Raw genomic sequence first — 26,575 nt, forward strand, 5'->3', positions numbered from 1 at the left:
TAGAGACCCACACTCATAGAGACCCACACTCATAGAGACCCATACTCATAGAGACCCATACTCATAGAGACTCATACTCATAGAGACCCATACTCATAGAGACCCAAACTCGTAGAGACCCACACTCATAGAGATCAACACTCACAGAGACCCACACTTATAGAGACCTACACCCATAGAGACCCATACTCATAGAGACCCACACTCATAGAGACCCACACTCATAGAGACCCATACTCATAGAGACCCATACTCATAGAGACCCACACTCATAGAGACCCACACTCATAGAGACCCACATTCATAGAGACTCATACTCATGGAGACCTATACTCATAGAGACCCACACTCATAGAGACCCACACTCATAGAGACCCACACTCATAGAGACCCATACTCAAAGAGACCCATACTCATAGAGACCCACACTCATAGAGACCCATACTCATAGAGACCCACACTCATAGAGACCCACATTCATAGAGATCCACACTCATAGAGACCCACACTCATAGAGACCCACACTCATAGAGACCCATACTCATAGAGACCCATACTCATAGAGACCCACACTCACAGAGACCCATACTCATAGAGACCCACAGTCATAGAGACCCATACTCATAGAGACCCACACTCATAGAGACCCATACTCATAGAGACCCACACTCATAGAGACCCACACTCATAGAGACCCACACTCATAGAGACCCACACTCATAGAGACCCACACTCATAGAGACCCACACTCATAGAGACCCATACTCATAGAGACCCACACTCATAGAGACCCACACTCATAGAGATCCACAGTCATAGAGACCCATACTCATAGAGACCCACACTCATAGAGACCCACACTCATAGAGACCCATACTCATAGAGACCCATACTCACAGAGATCCACACTCACAGAGACCCATACTCATAGAGACCCATACTCATAGAGACCCACACTCATAGATACCCACAGTCATAGAGACCCATATTCATAGAGACCCACACTCATAGAGACCCATACTCATAGAGACCCACACTCATAGAGACCCACACTCATAGAGACCCATACTCATAGAGACCCACACTCATAGAGACCCATACTCATAGAGACCCACATTCATAGAGACCCATACTCATGGAGACCCAAACTCGTAGAGACCCACACTCATAGAGACCCACACCCATAGAGACCCATACTCATAGAGACCCACACTCATAGAGACCCATACTCATAGAGACCCACACTCATAGAGACCCACATTCATAGAGACCCACAGTCATAGAGACCCATACTCATAGAGACCCACACTCATAGAGACCCATACTCATAGAGACCCACACTCATAGAGACCCATACTCATAGAGACCCACACTCATAGAGACCCACACTCATAGAGACCCACACTCATAGAGACCCATACTCATAGAGACCCAAACTCGTAGAGACCCACACTCATAGAGACCCACACCCATAGAGACCCACACTCATAGAGATCAACACTCACAGAGACCCACACTTATAGAGACCTACACCCATAGAGACCCATACTTACAGAGACCCATACTCATAGAGACCCACACTCATAGAGACCCATACTCATAGAGACCCATACTCATAGAGACCCATACTCACAGAGATCCACACTCACAGAAACCCACACTCATAGAGATCCACACTCATAGAGACCCACACTCATAGAGACCCATACTCACAGAGACCCACACTCATAGAGACCCAAACTAATAGAGACCCACACTCATAGAGACCCATACTCATAGAGACCCACACTCATAGAGACCCATACTCATAGAGACCCACACTCAGAGACCCACACTCATAGAGATCCACACTCATAGAGACCCACACTCATAGAGACCCACACTCATAGAGACCCACACTCATAGAGACCCATACTCATAGAGACCCATACTCATAGAGACCCATACTCACAGAGATCCACACTCACAGAGACCCATACTCATAGAGACCCATACTCATAGAGACCCACACTCATAGAGACCCACACTCATAGAGACCCACACTCATAGAGACCCACACTCACAGAGACCCACACTCATAGAGACCCACACTCATAGACACCCATACTCATAGAGACCCACACTCATAGAGACCCACACTCATAGAGACCCACACTCATAGAGACCCACACTCATAGAGACCCACACTCACAGAGACCCACACTCATAGAGACCCACAGAGACTCACTCACCCACTCACTCACTGACCCACTCACCCACTCACTCACTCACCCACTCATCCACTCACTCACTCACCCACTCACTCACCCACCCACTCACTCACTCACCCACCCACCCACTCACTCACTCACCCACCCACTCACTCACCCACTCACCCACCTACTCACTCACTCACCCAGTCACTCACTCACCCACTCACTCACTCACCCATTCACCCACCCACTCACTCACTCACCCACCCACTCACCCACCCACCCACCCACTCACCCACCCACTCACCCACCCACCCACTCACCCACCCACCCACCCACTCATCCACCCACCCACCCACTCACCCACCCACCCACCCACTCACCCACCCACCCACCCACTCACCCACTCATCCACCCACCCACCCACTCACCCACCCACCCACTCACCCACCCACCCACTCACCCACCCACTCACTCACTCACCCACCCACTCACCCACCCACCCACCCACTCACTCACCCACTCACCCACCCACTCACTCACTCACCCACCCACCCACCCACTCACCCACCCACTCACCCACCCACCCACTCACCCACACACTCAACCACCCACTCACTCACCCACCCACCCACCCACTCACCCACCCACTCACCCACCCACCCACCCACTCACCCACTCACCCACCCACCCACTCACCCACCCACTCACTCACCCACCCACCCACCGTGGTAGGTCTTGGCAGAGTGCTCCTGTTGGGTGTGCGCAGCTTCGGGGGCAGGGGTCACGGCAGGAGAAGTAGCGCCACCCACACGGAGTAGTCTCAACCACCGCCTCACCTACACACACACAGACACACACAGTCACACACCTACACACACACAGTCACACCTACACACACACACAGTCACCCACACGGAGTAGTCTCAACCACCGCCTCACCTACACACACACAGACACACACAGTCACACACCTACACACACACAGTCACACACCTACACACACACAGCCACCCACACGGAGTAGTCTCAACCACCGCCTCACCTACACACACACAGACACACACAGTCACACACCTACACACACACAGTCACACACCTACACACACACAGTCACACCTACACACACACAGCCACCCACACGGAGTAGTCTCAACCACCGCCTCACCTACACACACACAGACACACACAGTCACACACCTACACACACACAGTCACACACCTACACACACACAGTCACACCTACACACACACAGCCACCCACACGGAGTAGTCTCAACCACCGCCTCACCTACACACACACAGACACACACAGTCACACACCTACACACACACAGTCACACACCTACACACACACAGCCACCCACACGGAGTAGTCTCAACCACCGCCTCACCTACACACACACAGACACACACAGTCACACACCTACACACACACAGTCACACACCTACACACACACAGTCACACCTACACACACACAGCCACCCACACGGAGTAGTCTCAACCACCGCCTCACCTACACACACACAGACACACACAGTCACACACCTACACACACACAGTCACACCTACACACACACAGCCACCCACACGGAGTAGTCTCAACCACCGCCTCACCTACACACACACAGACACACACAGTCACACACCTACACACACAGTCACACCTACACACACACACAGTCACACCTACACACACACAGCCACCCACACGGAGTAGTCTCAACCACCGCCTCACCTACACACACACAGACACACACAGTCACACACCTACACACACACAGTCACACCTACACACACACACAGTCACACACAGTCACACACCTACACACACACAGCCACCCACACGGAGTAGTCTCAACCACCGCCTCACCTACACACACACAGACACACACAGTCACACACCTACACACACACAGTCACACCTACACACACACAGCCACCCACACGGAGTAGTCTCAACCACCGCCTCACCTACACACACACAGACACACACAGTCACACACCTACACACACACAGTCACACACCTACACACACACAGTCACACCTACACACACACAGCCACCCACACGGAGTAGTCTCAACCACCGCCTCACCTACACACACAGACACACACAGTCACACACCTACACACACACAGTCACACACCTACACACACACAGTCACACCTACACACACACAGCCACCCACACGGAGTAGTCTCAACCACCGCCTCACCTACACACACACAGACACACACAGTCACACACCTACACACACACAGTCACACCTACACACACACAGCCACCCACACGGAGTAGTCTCAACCACCGCCTCACCTACACACACACAGACACACACAGTCACACACCTACACACACAGTCACACCTACACACACACACAGTCACACCTACACACACACAGCCACCCACACGGAGTAGTCTCAACCACCGCCTCACCTACACACACACAGACACACACAGTCACACACCTACACACACACAGTCACACCTACACACACACACAGTCACACACAGTCACACACCTACACACACACAGCCACCCACACGGAGTAGTCTCAACCACCGCCTCACCTACACACACACAGACACACACAGTCACACACCTACACACACACAGTCACACCTACACACACACAGCCACCCACACGGAGTAGTCTCAACCACCGCCTCACCTACACACACACAGACACACACAGTCACACACCTACACACACACAGTCACACACCTACACACACACAGTCACACCTACACACACACAGCCACCCACACGGAGTAGTCTCAACCACCGCCTCACCTACACACACACAGACACACACAGTCACACACCTACACACACACAGTCACACCTACACACACACAGCCACCCACACGGAGTAGTCTCAACCACCGCCTCACCTACACACACACAGACACACACAGTCACACACCTACACACACAGTCACACCTACACACACACACAGTCACACCTACACACACACAGCCACCCACACGGAGTAGTCTCAACCACCGCCTCACCTACACACACACAGACACACACAGTCACACACCTACACACACACAGTCACACCTACACACACACACAGTCACACACAGTCACACACCTACACACACACAGCCACCCACACGGAGTAGTCTCAACCACCGCCTCACCTACACACACACAGACACACACAGTCACACACCTACACACACACAGTCACACCTACACACACACAGCCACCCACACGGAGTAGTCTCAACCACCGCCTCACCTACACACACACAGACACACACAGTCACACACCTACACACACAGTCACACCTACACACACACACAGTCACTCACAGTCACACACCTACACACACACACCTACACAGACACACAGACACACACAGTCACACCTACACACACACAGTCACACCTACACACACAGTCACACACCTACACACACACACAGTCACTCACAGTCACACACCTACACACACAAACAGTCACACACCTACACACACACACAGTCACACACACACACACAGACACACACACACACAGACACACACACAGTCACACCTACACACACACAGTCACACCTACACACACACAGTCACACACACTCACAAACCTACACACACACAGACACACACAGTCACACACCTACACACACACAGTCACACCTACACACACAGTCACACACCTACACACACACACAGTCACACACCTACACACACACAGTCACACCTACACACACACACAGTCACTCACAGTCACACACCTACACACACACACAGTCGCTCACAGTCACACACCTAGACACACACACAGTCATACACCTACACACACACACAGTCACTCACAGTCACACACCTACACACACAGTCACCTACACACACACAGTCACACACCTACACACACACACAGACACACACAGTCACACACCTACACACACACAGTCACCTACACACACACAGTCACACACAGTCACACACCTACACACACACACAGTCACTCACAGTCACACACCTACACACACAGTCACACACCTACACACACACAGTCACACCTACACACACACAGCCACCCACACGGAGTAGTCTCAACCACTGCCTCACCTACACACACACAGACACACACAGTCACACACCTACACACACACACAGTCACTCACAGTCACACACCTACACACACAGTCACACACCTACACACACACAGTCACACCTACACACACACAGCCACCCACACGGAGTAGTCTCAACCACTGCCTCACCTACACACACACAGACACACACAGTCACACACCTACACACACACACAGTCACTCACAGTCACACACCTACACACACAGTCACACACCTACACACACACAGTCACACCTACACACACACAGCCACCCACACGGAGTAGTCTCAACCACTGCCTCACCTACACACACACAGACACACACAGTCACACACCTACACACACACACAGTCACTCACAGTCACACACCTACACACACAGTCACACACCTACACACACACAGTCACACCTACACACACACAGCCACCCACACGGAGTAGTCTCAACCACTGCCTCACCTACACACACACAGACACACACAGTCACACACCTACACACACACACACAGTCACTCACAGTCACACACCTACACACACAGTCACACACCTACACACACACAGTCACACCTACACACACACAGCCACCCACACGGAGTAGTCTCAACCACTGCCTCACCTACACACACACAGACACACACAGTCACACACCTACACACACACAGTCACTCACAGTCACACACCTACACACACAGTCACACACCTACACACACACAGTCACACCTACACACACACAGCCACCCACACGGAGTAGTCTCAACCACTGCCTCACCTACACACACACAGACACACACAGTCACACACCTACACACACACACAGTCACTCACAGTCACACACCTACACACACAGTCACACACCTACACACACACAGTCACACCTACACACACACAGCCACCCACACGGAGTAGTCTCAACCACTGCCTCACCTACACACACACAGACACACACAGTCACACACCTACACACACACACAGTCACTCACAGTCACACACCTACACACACAGTCACACACCTACACACACACAGTCACACCTACACACACACAGCCACCCACACGGAGTAGTCTCAACCACTGCCTCACCTACACACACACAGACACACACAGTCACACACCTACACACACACACAGTCACTCACAGTCACACACCTACACACACAGTCACACACCTACACACACACAGTCACACCTACACACACACAGCCACCCACACGGAGTAGTCTCAACCACTGCCTCACCTACACACACACAGACACACACAGTCACACACCTACACACACACACACAGTCACTCACAGTCACACACCTACACACACAGTCACACACCTACACACACACAGTCACACCTACACACACACAGCCACCCCCACACGGAGTAGTCTCAACCACTGCCTCACCTACACACACACAGACACACACAGTCACACACCTACACACACACAGTCACTCACAGTCACACACCTACACACACAGTCACACACCTACACACACACAGTCACACCTACACACACACAGCCACCCACACGGAGTAGTCTCAACCACTGCCTCACCTACACACACAGACACACACAGTCACACACCTACACACACACACAGTCACTCACAGTCACACACCTACACACACAGTCACACACCTACACACACACAGTCACACCTACACACACACAGCCACCCACACGGAGTAGTCTCAACCACTGCCTCACCTACACACACACAGACACACACAGTCACACACCTACACACACACACAGTCACTCACAGTCACACACCTACACACACAGTCACACACCTACACACACACAGTCACACCTACACACACACAGCCACCCACACGGAGCAGTCTCAACCACGGCCTCACCTACACACACACAGACACACACAGTCACACACCTACACACACACACAGTCACTCACAGTCACACACACAGTCACACACACAGACACACACAGTCACACACCTAGACACACACACAGTCACACACCTACACACACACACACAGTCACTCACAGTCACACACCTACACACACACACAGTCACACACCTACACACACAGTCACACACCTACACACACACAGTCACACCTACACACACAGTCACACACCTACACACACACAGTCACCTACACACACACAGTCACCTACACACAGACACACACAGTCACACACCTACACACACAGTCACCTACACACACAGTCACACACCTACACACACACACAGTCACTCACCTACACACACAGTCACACACATAGACACACACAGTCACACACACACAGTCACACACACACCTACACACACAGTCACACACCTACACACACACACACGGTCACACACAGTCACACACCTACACACACACACAGTCACTCACAGTCACACACCTACACACACACACAGTCACACACCTACACACACACACAGTCACACCTACACACACAGTCACACACCTACACACACAGTCACACACCTACACACAGTCACCTACACCGACAGTCACACACCTACACACACAGTCACCTACACACACAGTCACTCACCTACACACACAGTCACACACACAGACACACACAGTCACACACCTACACACACACACAGTCACACACAGTCACACCTACACACACAGTCACACACCTACACACACAGTCACACACCTACACACACAGTCACACACCTACACACACACACAGTCACTCACCTACACACACAGTCACACACATAGACACACACAGTCACACACACACAGTCACACACCTACACACACACACGGTTACACACAGTCACACACCTACACACACACAGACACACACAGTCACACACCTACACACACACACAGTCACACACCTACACACACACAGTCACCTACACATACAACAACAACCGCCATTCGCCACTAAGTGGCGGTGACGTCACCACGACGCTTGTGCCAGGCTATGTGCACCCTGAGGCCACGTGAAGTGTCGAACGCCCGCTGGCAGGAGGTCACGGGGCAGACCCAGGTGCCACGGGTCGACTGACTGAGATGACTGGCTGATGCACCACCTGTGCCCCCTACTGTGCCAACCTGCTGTGCTTTAGCCACCCGGCGCTCCGCTCGTTGTTGTGAGCGTCGCTCCTCCGCCCTCCGTTGTTGTTGGAGGGCGACTACCTCCAACTGCCCAGTAGCATCCTTCACGAGCCTCCTCCACAGAGGCCGATCTTGACACCGCTGGTACCAGTCATCGGCAAGTCCACTCAGCTCCACATCCTCCTGTACCACATCACTCCATCTCTTCTCTAGCCCGTGCCGCGCCCGCTTTGCCCCCTCAATCCGGCCGAACAAAAGCTGTTTCGGCATGCGGTGGCTGAGCATGCGGGCTACATGACCCAGTCATCGCAGCCTTGCCTGCCGGAGGAAATCACCGATGGGACCTTGCCCAGATCTTGCAAGGATTTGTGAGCTCCTCACACAATCCAGTCTGGTTAAACCCAGGATGGATCGTAGGCAGGCCAGCCTAAATGTTTCTAACCGGCGAAGATGTTCTATTAGGGGGGTCCACGTTTCGCAAGCGTAGAGAAGGGAGGGAATGACCGTGGCCGAGAAGACCTGAAGCTTAGTGCGGAGCGACAGACCAGGTAGCTTCCACACAGCGTTACGCAACCGATGAAAAGATATTGCCGCTCGACTGATTCGGAGTGAGACCTCTGCTGTTAAAATGGAGCCAGTCATAAGCACACTGCCCAGGTATGGGAAACTCTCCACTCTCTCCACAACTGCCCCATCACCGATCGGGAGTTGTGGGGGTGGAGTGTCCGATGGTACAAAATACCCAGGCAGGTGCTTAGTTTTGGTGGGGCTGATGGTAAGGCCCCACCTCTTAGTGGCACGCTCCAGTCTCAGCAGCAGCGTCTCCAACTCCTCCTCTGACTGAGCAGCTATTACCAAATCATCAGCATACATAACGTGGTTGAGCAATAGGGAGCCATCCCTTGACCGCACCCGGGCATCGATCAGCCTCCCATTATATCTGTACCATATGCAGATTCCCCCGGTACAGCTATTGAAGGCTTCACGAACTACGTGGTCAAAATAGATGTTAAATAATGTGGGAGCCAGAGGACATCCCTGTCGCACCCCAAGGTGTACAAGGAATGGCTCTGACTCCCGGCCACGTAGTTTTACCCGGGCCCGCTCACCATCATGAAGGTCCTTAATGATCGTGAGCAGAGGGTCAGGTACTCCAAAAGCACGAAGAACGACCCAGAGCCCAGGCCTACTGATGGTATCATAGGCCTTGACCAGGTCAATAAAGCAGAGATGTAGGTCTTGTTGGAATTCCCTACACCTCTGCTGTAGCAGACGGACAGAAAATATGGCATCTGTGCAGGACCGCCCTTTCCTGAAACCGCATTGGGGCTCCGCAAGCCTCTCCTCAGCGTGCCTGGCAAGGCGATGCTGAATAATCCTTGCCAGGACCTTTCCCGGCACACTGAGGAGTGAGATGCCCCTGTAGTTGTTACAGTCTGTACGGTTCCCCTTCTCAAAAAGGGGGACCACCAGGGCATCCTTTCAATCCTGCGGAACCCGTCCAGTGGTCCAGACTGTTGTTATGATGTCATATAGGGCAGTCAGTGCACAAACGCCACCCTCCCTCAGCATTTCGCTTGGGAGATCATCTCTGCCCGCTGCCTTTCCTGGTCTCAGACTCCGGATCGCCTTCAATACTTCCTCAGCAGATGGCACCTCAGCTAGCCACTCACAGGGGGTGACTTCTTCCAATATTTGAGGCACCGCAGCCTCAGCAGGGTCATCCTCACTTTGTGCCACGATGTTTTCCTGGATGAGGGATTTTCCCTCCCCCAGGACCTCACAGAAATGCTCAGCAAATCTGCAAACCTGTTCCTGGGGGTCGGAGATTGGATCACTGTTTTTTCCCCTAATGATGGTAATAGGTGTGGCGCTGCAGGTTACTTTTTTGATGGAGTTAAATAGAGATTTGTGATCACGGGCCACTGAGGCAGACTCCATCTCCTCAGCAACCCGCGACCACCACCCATCCTTGCAGCGCCTCACGGCTCTCCGAACCTCCGAGCGAAGGCTGCGGTAAGCCTCCTCATTCTCTGACGTGGGATTCTGTAGCCGATGACAGTGGGCCTGTCGCTTTTTCTCAACTATCCTGAACACCTCCTCTGTCAACCAGGGTCTCTGGGGAGGTCTGGACCGCGTACCCAAAGCAGCCAATGCAGCTGCATGAGTGACAGTCCTAAACCTCGCCCATTTACCCTCGACATCAGGAGGAGTGGGGGATGATGCCAACTCCAGCTACAGGCGATGATTAAATTCTCGCTTGCAACTTTCATCAGATATCCGAGACCAGGCCACTATAGGTTGGAATGGGGTCCTGGGTGTACAACCACCACCGGAGTGGAAGAATGGCAGGCGCATCTTACAGATGACTAATCGATGGTCAGAGGGCAGATCAGCTCCACGGTAGGTCCTGGTGTCAAGGACATGGGCTCGCATCCGCTGGTCCGCCACTATGTAGTCCAGCAGATGTTCTTTCTTAGACCCGGCATGCATCCATGATGTTGTGTGGATGCGCCGATGCCGGAACAGCGTGTTGGTAATTACAAGCCCATGGGCTGCACAAAAATCTAGCAGCCTCCTACCGTTGTTTTTGAGCTGATCTGGCCCATGCCCTCCAATCACTCCAGACCAGGTGCCAGCATCATGACCCACTGGCTACTCACAGCACTTGCCCCTGCAGCCCTGCTCGAGGCTACCTGGGGGAGCTTTGTCTACTCGCTACTCACAGCACTTGCCCCTGCAGCGCTGCTAGAGGCTACCTGGGGGAGCTTTGTCTGTGTGTGGTGTGTGTAGTACATAGACACTGCTGCTGCTACTCGCTACTCACAGCACTTGCCCCTGCATCCCTGCTAGAGGCTACCTGGGGGAGCTTTGTGTGTCTGAGTGTATGTACATCAGTGAGCACTTGCCCCTGCAGCCCTGCTGGAGGCTACCTGGGGGAGCTTTGTCTTTGTCACACACCACGCCCCCCACACTAATGAAGGAGGGGCTGTGATCCCAAATCCCATGGGATCCTTCAACAATCCCAAACAATGTCTCTGGGCACGCGATGGGAGTGGGGGTGGGGGGGCCCTAAACCCCCCCCCCCCCACACCCCCCCACCAACACCCCTCCACCAACACCCCCCCACCAACATCCCCCCCCCCCACATGTAACGGGGGTCAAACTGGGGTTCCAACTCTCCTGGGGCCTGAGGATGGTGACAATTAATAGGCGAGGGTGAGTTGGGTGGGTGAGTTAGTGGGTGAGTTGGGTGAGTGGGTGAGTTGGGTGGGTGAGTGAGTGGGTGAGTGGGTGGGTGGGTGAGTTGGGTGGGTGAGTGAGTGGGTGAGTGGGTGGGTGGGTGAGTTGGGTGAGTGAGTGAGTGAGTGGGTGAGTAGGTGGGTGAGTGAGTGGGTGAGTGGGTGAGTGGGTGGGTGGGTGAGTGGGTGGGTGGGTGAGTGGGTGGGTGGGTGAGTGGGTGGGTGAGTGAGTGAGTGAGTGGGTGAGTTGGGTGAGTGGGTGAGTGGGTGAGTGGGTGGGTGGGTGAGTGGGTGAGTGAGTGGGTGGGTGAGTGGGTGAGTGAGTGAGTGGGTGGGTGGGTGGGTGAGTGAGTGAGTGGGTGGGTGAGTTGGGTGGGTGAGTGAGTGGGTGGGTGAGTGGGTGAGTGAGTGGGTGGGGGAGTTGGGTGGGTGAGTGAGTGGGTGAGTGAGTGGGTGAGTGAGTGGGTGGGTGAGTGGGTGGGTGGGTAAGTGGGTGGGTGAGTGAGTGAGTGGGTGAGTGGGTGGGTGAGTGGGTGAGTGGGTGGGTGAGTGAGTGGGTGGGTGAGTGGGTGAGTGCGATGGTGAGAAGGTGGGTGTATGGGTCAGTCGGTGGATGAGTGTGTGGGTGAGTGGGTGAGTGAGTGTGTGGATGAGTGTGTGGGTGAGTGTGTGGGTGAGTGGGTGAGTGAGTGTGTGAATGAGTGTGTGGGTGAGTGGGTGAGTGAGTGTGTGGATGAGTGTGTGGGTGAGTGAGTGAGTGGGTGAGTGAGTGAGTGGGTGTGCAGCACCTATGAAGGCTACCGGCACTGTGGCACACGAGGGGGTGGGTGGCCAGCACCACGCCCGGCCGCCTTTGTCTCCCCAGTGCTAGCGATGTTCACTACACACAGCACCAGGTACTCATTTAAGGCTGAGTCGAGCTAGGGGAGGCCCAGGACCGGTTTACATAATCGTCACTGGCGGTGTTGGCCGTGAGCGGGAATCGAACTCGGGACGCCAGGTTCGTAGCGCAGCGTAGCGCTAACCACTACACCCACCGCTCCCCATACACAGTGACACACACACTCACACAGACTCACACACACCCGCTCACACACTCACACAGACTCACCACACAGACATACACAAAGACAGATACACACACATACACATATATACGCGCGCAGACACACACACACAGATTCACAGACATACACACACACAGACATACACACACACACAGACATACACACACACAGACACACACACACAGACACACACACATAATGACACACACACAGACATACACACACAGACTCACACACACAGAGACACACACACATAATGACACACACACAGACACACACACAGACACACACACAGACATACACACACGCAGACATACACACACACAGACATACACACACACGTAATGACACACACACGCAAACGCTTCGTATCCGGGGTTGAGAGATCCCATGTTAATGAGGCGCCGATGAGACTCACACAGACTCACTGACTCACATCAAAGGGATGTAACCACAGACTCACACACACACACATATATACACACACACATACACACACACATACACAGACACACATACACAGACTCACACACACAGACTCACACACACATATACACACTCACACACACACGGGCTCACACACACAGACACAGACTCACACAGACTCACTGACTCACATTAAAGGGATGTAACCACAGACTCACACACGCACATATACACACACATACACAGACTCACACACACAGACTCACACACACAGACCCACACACAGACTCACACACACAGACTCACACACACACAGACTCACACACACACAGACTCACACACACACAGACTCACACACACAGACTCACCCACACACAGACACACACACATAACCACACACACACACAGACTCACTCACACACAGACTCACACACACACACAGACACAGACACAATCAAATAACCACACACACACAGACTCACCCACACACAGACTCACCCACACACAGACTCACCCACACACAGACTCACCCACACACAGACTCACCCACACACAGACTCACCCACACACAGACTCACCCACACACAGACTCACCCACACACAGACTCACCCACACACAGACTCACCCACACACAGACTCACCCACACACAGACTCACCCACACACAGACTCACCCACACACAGACTCACCCACACACAGACTCACCCACACACAGACTCACCCACACACAGACTCACCCACACACAGACTCACCCACACACAGACTCACCCACACACAGACTCACCCACACACAGACTCACCCACACACAGACTCACCCACACACAGACTCACCCACACACAGACTCACCCACACACAGACTCACCCACACACAGACTCACCCACACACAGACTCACCCACACACAGACTCACCCACACACAGACTCACCCACACACAGACTCACCCACACACAGACTCACCCACACACAGACTCACCCACACACAGACTCACCCACACACAGACTCACCCACACACAGACTCACACACACACAGACACACACACACACAGACACACAGACTCACACACACACAGACACACACACACACACAGACACTCACACACACACACACAGACTCACACACACACAGACTCACACACACACAGACTCACACACACACACACACAGACTCACACACACACAGACTCACACACACATACACACACACATACATACACACACACACACAGACAAAGATAAAGATAAAGATAAAGACCCCCCCGTATAGCCTCAACAGACTGTAGGGGCAAGTGCTGTTAGCGAGCACCTATGAAGGCTGGAACGGTACACGAGGGGGTGGGAGGCCAGCACCACGCCCGACCGCCTTTGTCTCCCTAGTGGCAATGTTTACACACCGCACCAGGTACTCATTTGAGGCTGAGTCGACCTAGGGGAGGCCCGGGACCGGTTCAGATAATCGTCACTGGTGTTGGCCGTGAGCGGGAATCGAACCCGGGTCGCCAGGTTCATAGCGTAGCGCGCTAACCGCTACACTATCGCTCCCCACACACATACACACACACATACACACCCACACACACACAGACTCACACACACACAGACTCACACACACACATACTCACACACATAGACACACACACTGACTCACACACACACATACACAGACTCACACACACACAGACTCACACACACACACATACAGACTCACACACACACAGACTCACACACAGACTCACACACATACACACACACACAGACTCACCCACTCACTCACCCACCCACACAGAACAGCTACTCACTAACAGCCCTAGCCCCAACAGCACCGTCGAGGCTGCGCTAACCGCTGCGCCACCGCTCCCCACACTCACAGGGTTAGGGGGGCGGGGTGAGGGGTGAGAGGGGGGGGGGCTGTCACGTGACTTCAAAGCCATTGTGAGTCACTGGGGAGCACGCGAGGCACGCGTGCGTGGACAAACGGGGACAGAGGGGGTAGTGATAGGGGTAGTGATGGGGGTAGTGATGGGGTAGTGATGGGGGTAGCGATGGGGGTAGTGATGGGGGTAGTGATGGGGTAGTGATGGGGTAGTGATGGGGTAGTGATGGTGGTAGTGATGGGGTAGTGATGGGGTAGTGATGGGGGTAGTGATGGGGTAGTGATGGGGTAGTGATGGGGGTAGTGATGGGGTAGTGATGGGGTAGTGATGGGGGTAGTGATGGGGTAGTGATGGTGATAGTGATGGGGGTAGTGATGGGGTAGTGATGGGGTAGTGATGGGGGTAGTGATGGGGGTAGTGATGGTGGTAGTGATGGGGTAGTGATGGGGTAGTGATGGGGTAGTGATGGGGGTAGTGATGGGGTAGTGATGGGGGTAGTGATGGGGTAGTGATGGGGGTAGTGATGGGGGTAGTGATGGTGGTAGTGATGGGGGTAGTGATGGGGGTAGTGATGGGGTAGTGATGGGGTAGTGATGGGGGTAGTGATAGGGGTAGTGATGGGGTAGTGATGGGGGTAGTGATGGGGGTAGTGATGGTGGTAGTGATGGGGGTAGTGATGGGGGTAGTGATGGGGTAGTGATGGGGTAGTGATGGGGTAGTGATGGGGGTAGTGATGGTGGTAGTGATGGGGGTAGTGATGGGGGTAGTGATGGGGTAGTGATGGGGGTAGTGATGGGGTAGTGATGGGGGTAGTGATGGGGGTAGTGATGGGGTAGTGATGGGGGTAGTGATGGTGGTAGTGATGGGGTAGTGATGGGGTAGTGATGGGGGTAGTGATGGTGGTAGTGATGGGGGTAGTGATGGGGTAGTGATGGGGGTAGTGATGGGGTAGTGATGGGGGTAGTGATGGGGGTAGTGATGGGGGTAGTGATGGGGTAGTGATGGGGTAGTGATGGGGGTAGTGATGGTGGTAGTGATGGGGTAGTGATGGGGGTAGTGATGGGGTAGTGATGGGGGTAGTGATGGGGTAGTGATGGGGGTAGTGATGGGGTAGTGATGGGGGTAGTGATGGGGTAGTGATGGGGGTAGTGATGGTGGTAGTGATGGGGTAGTGATGGGGTAGTGATGGGTAGTGATGGTGGTAGTGATGGGGGTAGTGATGGGCTAGTGATGGGGTAGTGATGGGGTAGTGATGGGGGTAGTGATGGGGTAGTGATGGGGTAGTGATGGGGGTAGTGATGGGGTAGTGATGGGGGTAGTGATGGGGTAGTGATGGGGTAGTGATGGGGGTAGTGATGGGGTAGTGATGGGGTAGTGATGGGGTAGTGATGGGGTTAGTGATGGGGTAGTGATGGGTAGTGATGGGGTAGTGATGGGGTAGTGATGGGGTAGTGATAGGGTAGTGATGGGGGTAGTGATGGGGGTAGTGATGGGGGTAGTGATGGGGTAGTGATGGGTAGTGATGGGGTAGTGATAGGGGTAGTGATAGGGTAGTGATGGGGGTAGTGATGGGGTAGTGATGGGTAGTGATGGGGTAGTGATGTAGTGATTTGATAGTGATGGGGTAGTGATGGGGTAGTGATGGGGTAGTGATGGTGATAGTGATGGGGTAGTGATGGGGTAGTGATGGGGTAGTGATGGGGTAGTGATGGGTAGTGATGGGGTAGTGATGGGGTAGTGATGGGGTAGTGATGGGGTAGTGATGGGGTAGTGATGGGGATAGTGATGGGGTAGTGATGGGGTAGTGATGGGGGTAGTGATGGGGTAGTGATGGGGTAGTGATGGTGGTAGTGATGGGGGTAGTGATGGGGTAGTGATGGGGGTAGTGATGGGGTAGTGATGGGGTAGTGATGGGGGTAGTGATGGGGTAGTGATGGGGTAGTGATGGGGGTAGTGATGGGGTAGTGATGGGGTAGTGATGGGGGTAGTGATGGGGTAGTGATGGGGTAGTGATGGGGTAGTGATGGGGATAGTGATGGGGTAGTGATGGGGTAGTGATGGGGGTAGTGATGGGGGTAGTGATGGGGTAGTGATGGGGGTAGTGATGGGGTAGTGATGGGGTAGTGATGGGGGTAGTGATGGGGTAGTGATGGGGGTAGTGATGGGGTAGCGATGGGGTAGTGATGGGGGTAGTGATGGGGGTAGTGATGGGGTAGTGATGGGGTAGTGATGGGGGTAGTGATGGGGGTAGTGATGGGGGTAGTGATGGGGTAGTGATGGGGGTAGCGATGGGGTAGTGATGGGGTAGTGATGGGGGTAGTGATGGGGTAGTGATGGGGTAGTGATGGGGGTAGTGATGGGGTAGTGATGGGGGTAGTGATGGGGTAGTGATGGGGAAGTGATGGGGGTAGCGATGGGGTAGTGATGGGGTAGTGATGGGGTAGTGATGGGGTAGTGATGGGGGTAGTGATGGGGGTAGTGATGGGGTAGTGATGGGGTAGTGATGGGGTAGTGATGGGGGTAGTGATGGGGTAGTGATGGGGGTAGTGATGGGGGTAGTGATGGGGTAGTGATGGGGTAGAGATGGGGTAGTGATGGGGTAGTGATGGGGGTAGTGATGGGGTAGTGATGGGGTAGTGATGGGGTAGTGATGGGGGTAGTGATGGGGGTAGTGATGGGGTAGTGATGGGGTAGTGATGGGGTAGTGATGGGGGTAGTGATGGGGTAGTGATGGGGGTAGTGATGGGGGTAGTGATGGGGTAGTGATGGGGAGTGATGGGGTAGTGATGGGGGTAGCGATGGGGTAGTGATGGGGTAGTGATGGGGTAGTGATGGGGTAGTGATGGGGTAGTGATGGGGGTAGTGATGGGGTAGTGATGGGGGTAGTGATGGGGTAGTGATGGGGGTAGTGATGGGGGTAGTGATGGGTAGTGATGGGGTAGTGATGGGGTAGTGATGGGGTAGTGATGGGGTAGTGATGGTGATAGTGATGGGGTAGTGATGGGGTAGTGATGGGGGTAGTGATGGGGTAGTGATGGGGTAGTGATGGGGGTAGTGATGGGGTAGTGATGGGGGTAGTGATGGGGGTAGTGATGGGGTAGTGATGGGGGTAGTGATGGGGTAGTGATGGGGAAGTGATGGGGGTAGCGATGGGGTAGTGATGGGGTAGTGATGGGGTAGTGATGGGGTAGTGATGGGGGTAGTGATGGGGGTAGTGATGGGGTAGTGATGGGGTAGTGATGGGGTAGTGATGGGGGTAGTGATGGGGTAGTGATGGGGGTAGTGATGGGGGTAGTGATGGGGTAGTGATGGGGTAGTGATGGGGTAGTGATGGGGGTAGTGATGGGGTAGTGATGGGGTAGTGATGGGGTAGTGATGGGGGTAGTGATGGGGGTAGTGATGGGGTAGTGATGGGGTAGTGATGGGGTAGTGATGGGGGTAGTGATGGGGTAGTGATGGGGGTAGTGATGGGGGTAGTGATGGGGTAGTGATGGGGTAGTGATGGGGGTAGTGATGGGGTAGCTAGCATGGGGTAGTGATGGGGTAGTGATGGGGTAGTGATGGGGTAGTGATGGGGTAGTGATGGGGGTAGTGATGGGGTAGTGATGGGGGTAGTGATGGGGGTAGTGATGGGGGTAGTGATGGGGGTAGTGATGGGGTAGTGATGGGGTAGTGATGGGGTAGTGATGGGGTAGTGATGGTGATAGTGATGGGGTAGTGATGGGGTAGTGATGGGGGTAGTGATGGGGTAGTGATGGGGTAGTGATGGTGATTGTGATGGGGTAGTGATGGGGGTAGTGATGGGGGTAGTGATGGGGTAGTGATGGTGATAGTGATGGGGTAGTGATGGGGTAGTGATGGGGGTAGTGATGGGGTAGTGATGGGGTAGTGATGGGGTAGTGATGGGGTAGTGATGGGGTAGTGATGGGGGTAGCGATGGGGGTAGTGATGGGGTAGTGATGGGGTAGTGATGGGGGATAGAGGAGAGCACAGCAGAGTCTGACATAACCGGTAACCTGTTTGGCCTCCCCTAGGTCGACTCAGCCTCAACTGAGTACCTGGTGCTGTGTGTAGTGAACATCGCTAGCACAGGGGGAGAGACAAAGGCGGCCGGGCGTGGTGCTGGCCACCCACCCCCTCGTGTGCCACAGTGCCGGTAGCCTTCACAGGTGCTGATCGCTAACAGCACTTGCCCCTACAGTCTGTGAGAGGCTATTGGGGTAAGCTTTGTCTGTATATGTGCTGCTACTCGCTAACAGCACTTGCCCCTAGAGCCTGCTAGAGGCTACACGGGGGATCTTGGTCTGTTTATAGGTGCTGCTGCTACTCGCTACTAACAGCACTTGCCCCTACAGTCTGTTAAGGCTACACTCTGGGGATATTTGTATATTTGTGCGTGTGTGTCTGATTGTGTAGGTCTGGGTTGTTCTTCGTGCTTTTGGAGTACCTGACCCTCTGCTCACGATCATTAAGGACCTTCATGATGGTGAGCGGGCCTGGGTAAAACTGCGTGGCCGGGAGTCGGAGCCATTCCCTGTACACCTTGGGGTGCGACAGGGATGTCCTCTGGCTCCCACATTATTTAACATCTATTTTGACCACGTAGTTCGTGAAGCCTTCAATAGCTGTACCGGGGGAATTTTCATCTGATACAGATATAATGGGAGGCTGATCGATGCCCGGGTGCGGTCAAGGGATGGCTCCCTATTGCTCAACCACGTTATGTATGCTAATGATTTGGTAATAGCTGCTCATTCAGAGGAGGAGTTGGAGACGCTGCTGCTGAGACTGGAGCGTGCCACTAAGAGGTGGGGCCTTACCATCAGCCCCACCAAAACTAAGCACCTGCCTGGGTATTTTGTACCATCGGACACTCCACCCCCACAACTCCCAATCGGTGATGGGGCAGTTGTGGAGAGAGTGGAGAGTTTCCCATACCTGGGCAGTGTGCTTATGACCGGCTCCAGTTTAACAGCAGAGGTCTCACTCCGAATCAGTCGAGCGGCAATATCTTTTTATCGATTGCGTAACGCTGTGTGGAAGGTACCTGGTCTCTCGCTCCGCACTAAGCTTCAGGTCTTCTCGGCCACGGTCATTCCCTCCCTTCTCTACGCTTGCGAAACGTGGACCCCTCTAATGGAACATCTTCGCCGGTTAGAAACATTTAGGCTGGCCTACCTACGATCCATCCTGGGTTTAACCAGACTGGATTGTGTAAGGAGCTCACAAATCCTTGAAAGATCTGGGCAGGGTCCCATCGGTGAGCTCCTCCGGCGGGCAAGGCTGCGATGGCTGGGTCATGTAGCCCGCATGCCCAGCCACCGCATGCCGAAACAGCTTTTGTTCGGCCGGATCGAGGGGGCTAAGCGGGCGCGGCACGGGCTAGAGAAGAGATGGGGTGATGTGGTACGGGAGGACGTGGAGCTGAGTGGACTTGCCGATGACTGGTACCAGCGGTGTCAAGATCGGCCTCTGTGGAGGAGGCTCGTGAAGGACGCTACTGGCCAGTTGGAGGCAGTCGCCCTCCAACAACAACGGAGGGCGGAGGAGCGACGCTCACAACAACGAGCGGAGCGCCGGGTGGCTAAAGCACAGCAGGTTGGCACAGTAGGGGGCACAGGTGGTGCATCAGCCAGTCATCTCAGTCAGTCGACCCGTGGCACCTGGGTCTGCCCAGTGACCTCCTGCCAGCGGGCGTTCGACACTTCACGTGGCCTCACGGTGCACATAGCCTGGCACAAGCGTCGTGGTGAACGTCACCGCCACTTAGTGGCGAATGGCGGTTGTTGTTGTTGTTGTTGTGTGTATGTGTGTATGTGTGTGTGAGTGTGTGTGTATGTGTGTGTATGTGTGTATATAGTGTATATAGTGTGTGTATGTGTATAGTGTGTGTGTATGAGTGTATGTGTGTGTGTATGTGTGTATAGTGTATATAGTGTGTATGTGTGTATAGTGTATATAGTGTGTATGTGTGTGTATGTGTGTGTATGAGTGTGTAGTGTATATAGTGTGTATAGTGTGTATGTGTGTATGTGTGTGTATGTGTGTGAGTGTATATAGTGTGTATGTGTGTATGTGTGTGTGAGTGTGTATAGTGTATATAGTGTGTGAGTGTGTATGTGTGTGAGTGTGTGGAGGGTGGTGGAGGGTGGTGGAGGCTGTGTTATGGCCCAGTGAGTGGAGGCGTCGGTTTTGCAAACTCAAAGTTGGGCTCCAATTTCTCCCCGGAGATGGGAGAGACGCAGTACATGCACGTGGTGTGTGTGTACACGTGTTAATGAGTGTGTGTGTCTGTGTACACGTGGTGTGTGTGTACACGTGTTAATGACTGTGTACACGTGTTAATGAGTGTGTGTATGTGTACACGTGGTGTGTGTGTACACGTGTTAATGAGTGTGTGTGTGTCTGTGTACACGTGTTAATGACTGTGTGGGTGTATGTGCACACGTGGTGTGTGTGTACACGTGTTAATGAGTGTGAGTGTGTCTGTGTACACGTGTTAATGAGTGTGTGTGTGTGTACACGTGTTAATGAGTTTGTGTACACGTGGTGTGTGTGTCTGTGTACACGTGGTGTGTGTGTACACGTGTTAATGAGTTTGTGTACACGTGGTGTGTGTGTCTGTGTACACGTGGTGTGTGTGTACAGGTGTTAATGAGTGTGTGTGTGTCTGTGTACACGTGTTAATGAGTGTATGTGTACACGTGGTGTGTGTGTGTGTGTCTGTGTACACGTGGCGTGTGTGTACACGTGGTGTGTGTGTGTACGTGGAGTGTGTGCTGTGTGTGCGTGTGCTGTGTGTGTACGTGGTGTGTGTGTGTGCGTGGTGTGTGTGTGTACGTGGTGTGTGTGGTGTGTACGTGGTGTGTGTGTACGTGGTGTGTGTGTGCTGTGTGTGTGTGGTGTGTGTTTGTGTACGTGGTGTGTGTGTGCGTGGTGTGTGTGTACGTGGTGTGTGTGTGTGTGCGTGGTGTGTGAGTGTGTGTACGTGGTGTGTGTGTGTGCGTGGTGTGTGTGGTGTGTGTGTGTGTGTGGTGTGTGTGTGTGTGGTGTGTGTGGTGTGTGTGTGTGGTGTGTGGTGTGTGTGTGTGGTGTGTGTGTGGTGTGTGTGGTGTGTGTGTGGTGTGTGTGGTGTGTGTGCGTGGTGTGTGTGTGGTGTGTGTGGTGTGTGTGCGTGTGTACGTGGTGTGTGGTGTGTGTACGTGGTGTGTGTGTGGTGTGTGTGTGTGCGTGGTGTGTGTGTGTGTGGTGTGTGTGTGTGGTGTGTGTGGTGTGTGTGTGTGTGTGTGTGGTGTGTGTGTGGTGTGTGTGGTGTGTGTGTGGTGTGTGGTGTGTGCGTGGTGTGTGCGTGGTGTGTGTGTGGTGTGTGTGCGTGGTGTGTGTGTGCGTGGTGTGTGTGTGTGTGGTGTGTGTGGTGTGTGTGGTGTGTGTGCGTGTGTACGTGGTGTGTGTGTGTGTGTGCGTGGTGTGCGTGTGGACGTGGTGTGTGTGGTGTGTGTACGTGGTGTGTGTGTGGTGTGTGTGTGTGCGTGGTGTGTGTGTGTGTGGTGTGTGTGTGTGTGTGGTGTGTGTGTGTGTGTGAGTGTGTGTACGTAGTGTGTGTGGTGTGTGTGCGTGGTGTGTGTGTGGTGAGTGTACGTGGTGTGTGTGTGTGTGCGTGGTGTGTATGTACGTGGTGTGTGTGTGGTGTGTGTGTGGTGTGTGTGTGGTGTGTGTGGTGTGTGTGCGTGGTGTGTGTGTACGTGGTGTGTATGTGGTGTGTGAGTGTGTATGTACGTTGTGTTTGTGTGTGTGGTGTGTGTGTGGTGTGTGTGGTGTGTGTATGTGGTGTGTGCGTGGTGTGTGCGTGGTGTGTACGTGGTGTGTGTGGTGTGTGTGCGTGGTGTGTGTGTACGTGGTGTGTATGTGGTGTGTGAGTGTGTATGTACGTTGTGTTTGTGTGTGTGGTGTGTGTGTGGTGTGTGTGGTGTGTGTATGTGGTGTGTGCGTGGTGTGTGCGTGGTGTGTACGTGGTGTGTGCGTGGTGTGTGTGTGTACGTGGTGTGTGTGTGTGCGTGTGTGCGTGTGTGTTGGGAGCGGTGGCTCAGCCGTCTGCACTTGATTCTCACTCAAGGCCACCAACATTGACATTAATAATTACCTGTTGTGGTTTTCACACCTGATGATGATTGCTTGTGTTGCAGTCGAAACGTAGTGAGAATTTTATTGTTTTATGTTTTTATTATGTTATTGTTTCCCTTCTACGTGGTGGTGACTTTACCGAAAGAACCCAGAATATGAATCCCTGCAGTCACGAAAGCTTTAAATCAAAATTAATTATCTGGTCGTGTGTGTAGTAAACATCGCCACTGGGGAGACAAAGCCGGCCGGGCGTGGTGCTGGTAGCCACCCACCCCCTCTGTGTGCGTGGGGGGGGGGGGGGCTGTGTGTGTGTGTTTGTCATGGGGCAGACCCAGCAGGTGCCACGGGTCGACTGACTGAGATGACTGGCTGATGCACCACCTGTGCCCCCTACTGTGCCAACCTGCTGTGCTTTAGCCACCCGGCGCTCCGCTCGTTGTTGTGAGCGTCGCTCCTCCGCCCTCCGTTGTTGTTGGAGGGCGACTGCCTCCAACTGCCCAGTAGCATCCTTCACGAGCCTCCTCCACAGAGGCCGATCTTGACACCGCTGGTACCAGTCATCGGCAAGTCCACTCAGCTCCACGTCCTCCTGTACCACATCACTCCATCTCTTCTCTAGCCCGTGCCGCGCCCGCTTAGCCCCCTCAATCCGGCCAAACAAAAGCTGTTTCGGCATGCGGTGGCTGGGCATGCGGGCTACATGACCCAGCCATCGCAGCCTTGCCTGCCGGAGGAGCTCACCGATGGGACCCTGCCCAGATCTTTCAAGGATTTGTGAGCTCCTCACACAATCCAGTCTGGTTAAACCCAGGATGGATCGTAGGCAGGCCAGCCTAAATGTTTCTAACCGGCGAAGATGTTCCATTAGGGGGGTCCACGTTTCGCAAGCGTAGAGAAGGGGAGGGAATGACCGTGGCCGAGAAGACCTGAAGCTTAGTGCGGAGCGACAGACCAGGTAGCTTCCACACAGCGTTACGCAACCGATGAAAAGATATTGCCGCTCGACTGATTCGGAGTGAGTCCTCTGCTGTTAAACTGGAGCCGGTCATAAGCACACTGCCCAGGTATGGGAAACTCTCCACTCTCTCCACAACTGCCCCAACACACACACACACTGACACACACATTGACACACACACACTGACACACACACACACTGAGACACACACTGACACACACACACTGACACACACACACTGACACACACACACAACAACAACCGCCATTCGCCACTAAGTGGCGGTGACGTCACCACGACGCTTGTGCCAGGCTATGTGCACCCTGAGGCCACGTGAAGTGTCGAACGCCCGCTGGCAGGAGGTCACGGGGCAGACCCAGGTGCCACGGGTCGACTGACTGAGATGACTGGCTGATGCACCACCTGTGCCCCCTACTGTGCCAACCTGCTGTGCTTTAACCACCCGGCGCTCCGCTCGTTGTTGTGAGCGTCGCTCCTCCGCCCTCCGTTGTTGTTGGAGGGCGACTACCTCCAACTGCCCAGTCGCATCCTTCACGAGCCTCCTCCACAGAGGCCGATCTTGACACCGCTGGTACCAGTCATCGGCAAGTCCACTCAGCTCCACGTCCTCCTGTACCACATCACTCCATCTCTTCTCTAGCCCGTGCCGCGCCCGCTTAGCCCCCTCAATCCGGCCGAACAAAAGCTGTTTCGGCATGCGGTGGCTGGGCATGCGGGCTACATGACCCAGCCATCGCAGCCTTGCCCGCCGGAGGAGCTCACCGATGGGACCTTGCCCAGATCTTTCAAGGATTTGTGAGCTCCTCACACAATCCAGTCTGGTTAAACCCAGGATGGATCATAGGCAGGCCAGCCTAAATGTTTCTAACCTGTGAAGATGTTCCACTGACACACTCACACAATGACACACACACACACTGACACACACACACACACATATCACTGACACACACACACACTGACACACACAGACACACGGACAGACTCACACACTGACACACACACACACACTGACACACACACACACACTGACACACACACACACACTGACACACACTGACACACACACACTGACACACACACACACACTGACACATACACACACACACTGACACACACAGACACACGGACACACTCACACACTGACACACACACGGACACACTCACACACTGACACACACACACACTGACACACACACTGACACACACACACACACAGACACACCCACACACACACACACACTGACACACACACACTGACACACTAACACACACACTGACACACACACACACTGACACACACACTGACACACACTGACACACACACTGACACATACACGGACACACTCACACACTGACACACACACACACTGACACACACTAACACACACACACACACACACTGACACACACTGACACACACACACACACACTGACACACACACACTGACACACACTGACACACACACACTCACACACTCACACACACACAACACACACACACACACTGACACACA

General features: G+C 53.8%; 2 protein-coding genes across 2 annotated transcripts in view; both read right to left on the reverse strand.

Moving 5' to 3' along the window:
* LOC142908377 (uncharacterized) overlaps positions 1-26,575 on the reverse strand; it is a 65,834-nt gene that overhangs the window by 36,346 nt on the left and 2,913 nt on the right. The window contains exon 2 of the mRNA XM_076058948.1: positions 2,916-2,944. Coding sequence (XP_075915063.1) covers positions 2,916-2,944 — 29 coding nt within the window. The remainder of the gene's footprint in view (positions 1-2,915; positions 2,945-26,575) is intronic.
* Positions 1-26,575, reverse strand: part of LOC142908378 (uncharacterized) — a 44,334-nt gene that overhangs the window by 11,388 nt on the left and 6,371 nt on the right. Inside the window, exon 4 of the mRNA XM_076058949.1 lies at positions 2,920-3,031. The gene's annotated coding sequence lies outside the window, so the exon portion shown is untranslated. The remainder of the gene's footprint in view (positions 1-2,919; positions 3,032-26,575) is intronic.

Source organism: Petromyzon marinus (genome assembly GCF_048934315.1).
Source record: "Petromyzon marinus isolate PM22_M1 ecotype Great Lakes invasive population chromosome 80 unlocalized genomic scaffold, UKy_Petmar_22M1.pri1.0 chr80_unloc.5, whole genome shotgun sequence".
In the NCBI taxonomy this organism is placed as follows: Eukaryota; Metazoa; Chordata; class Hyperoartia; order Petromyzontiformes; family Petromyzontidae; genus Petromyzon; species Petromyzon marinus.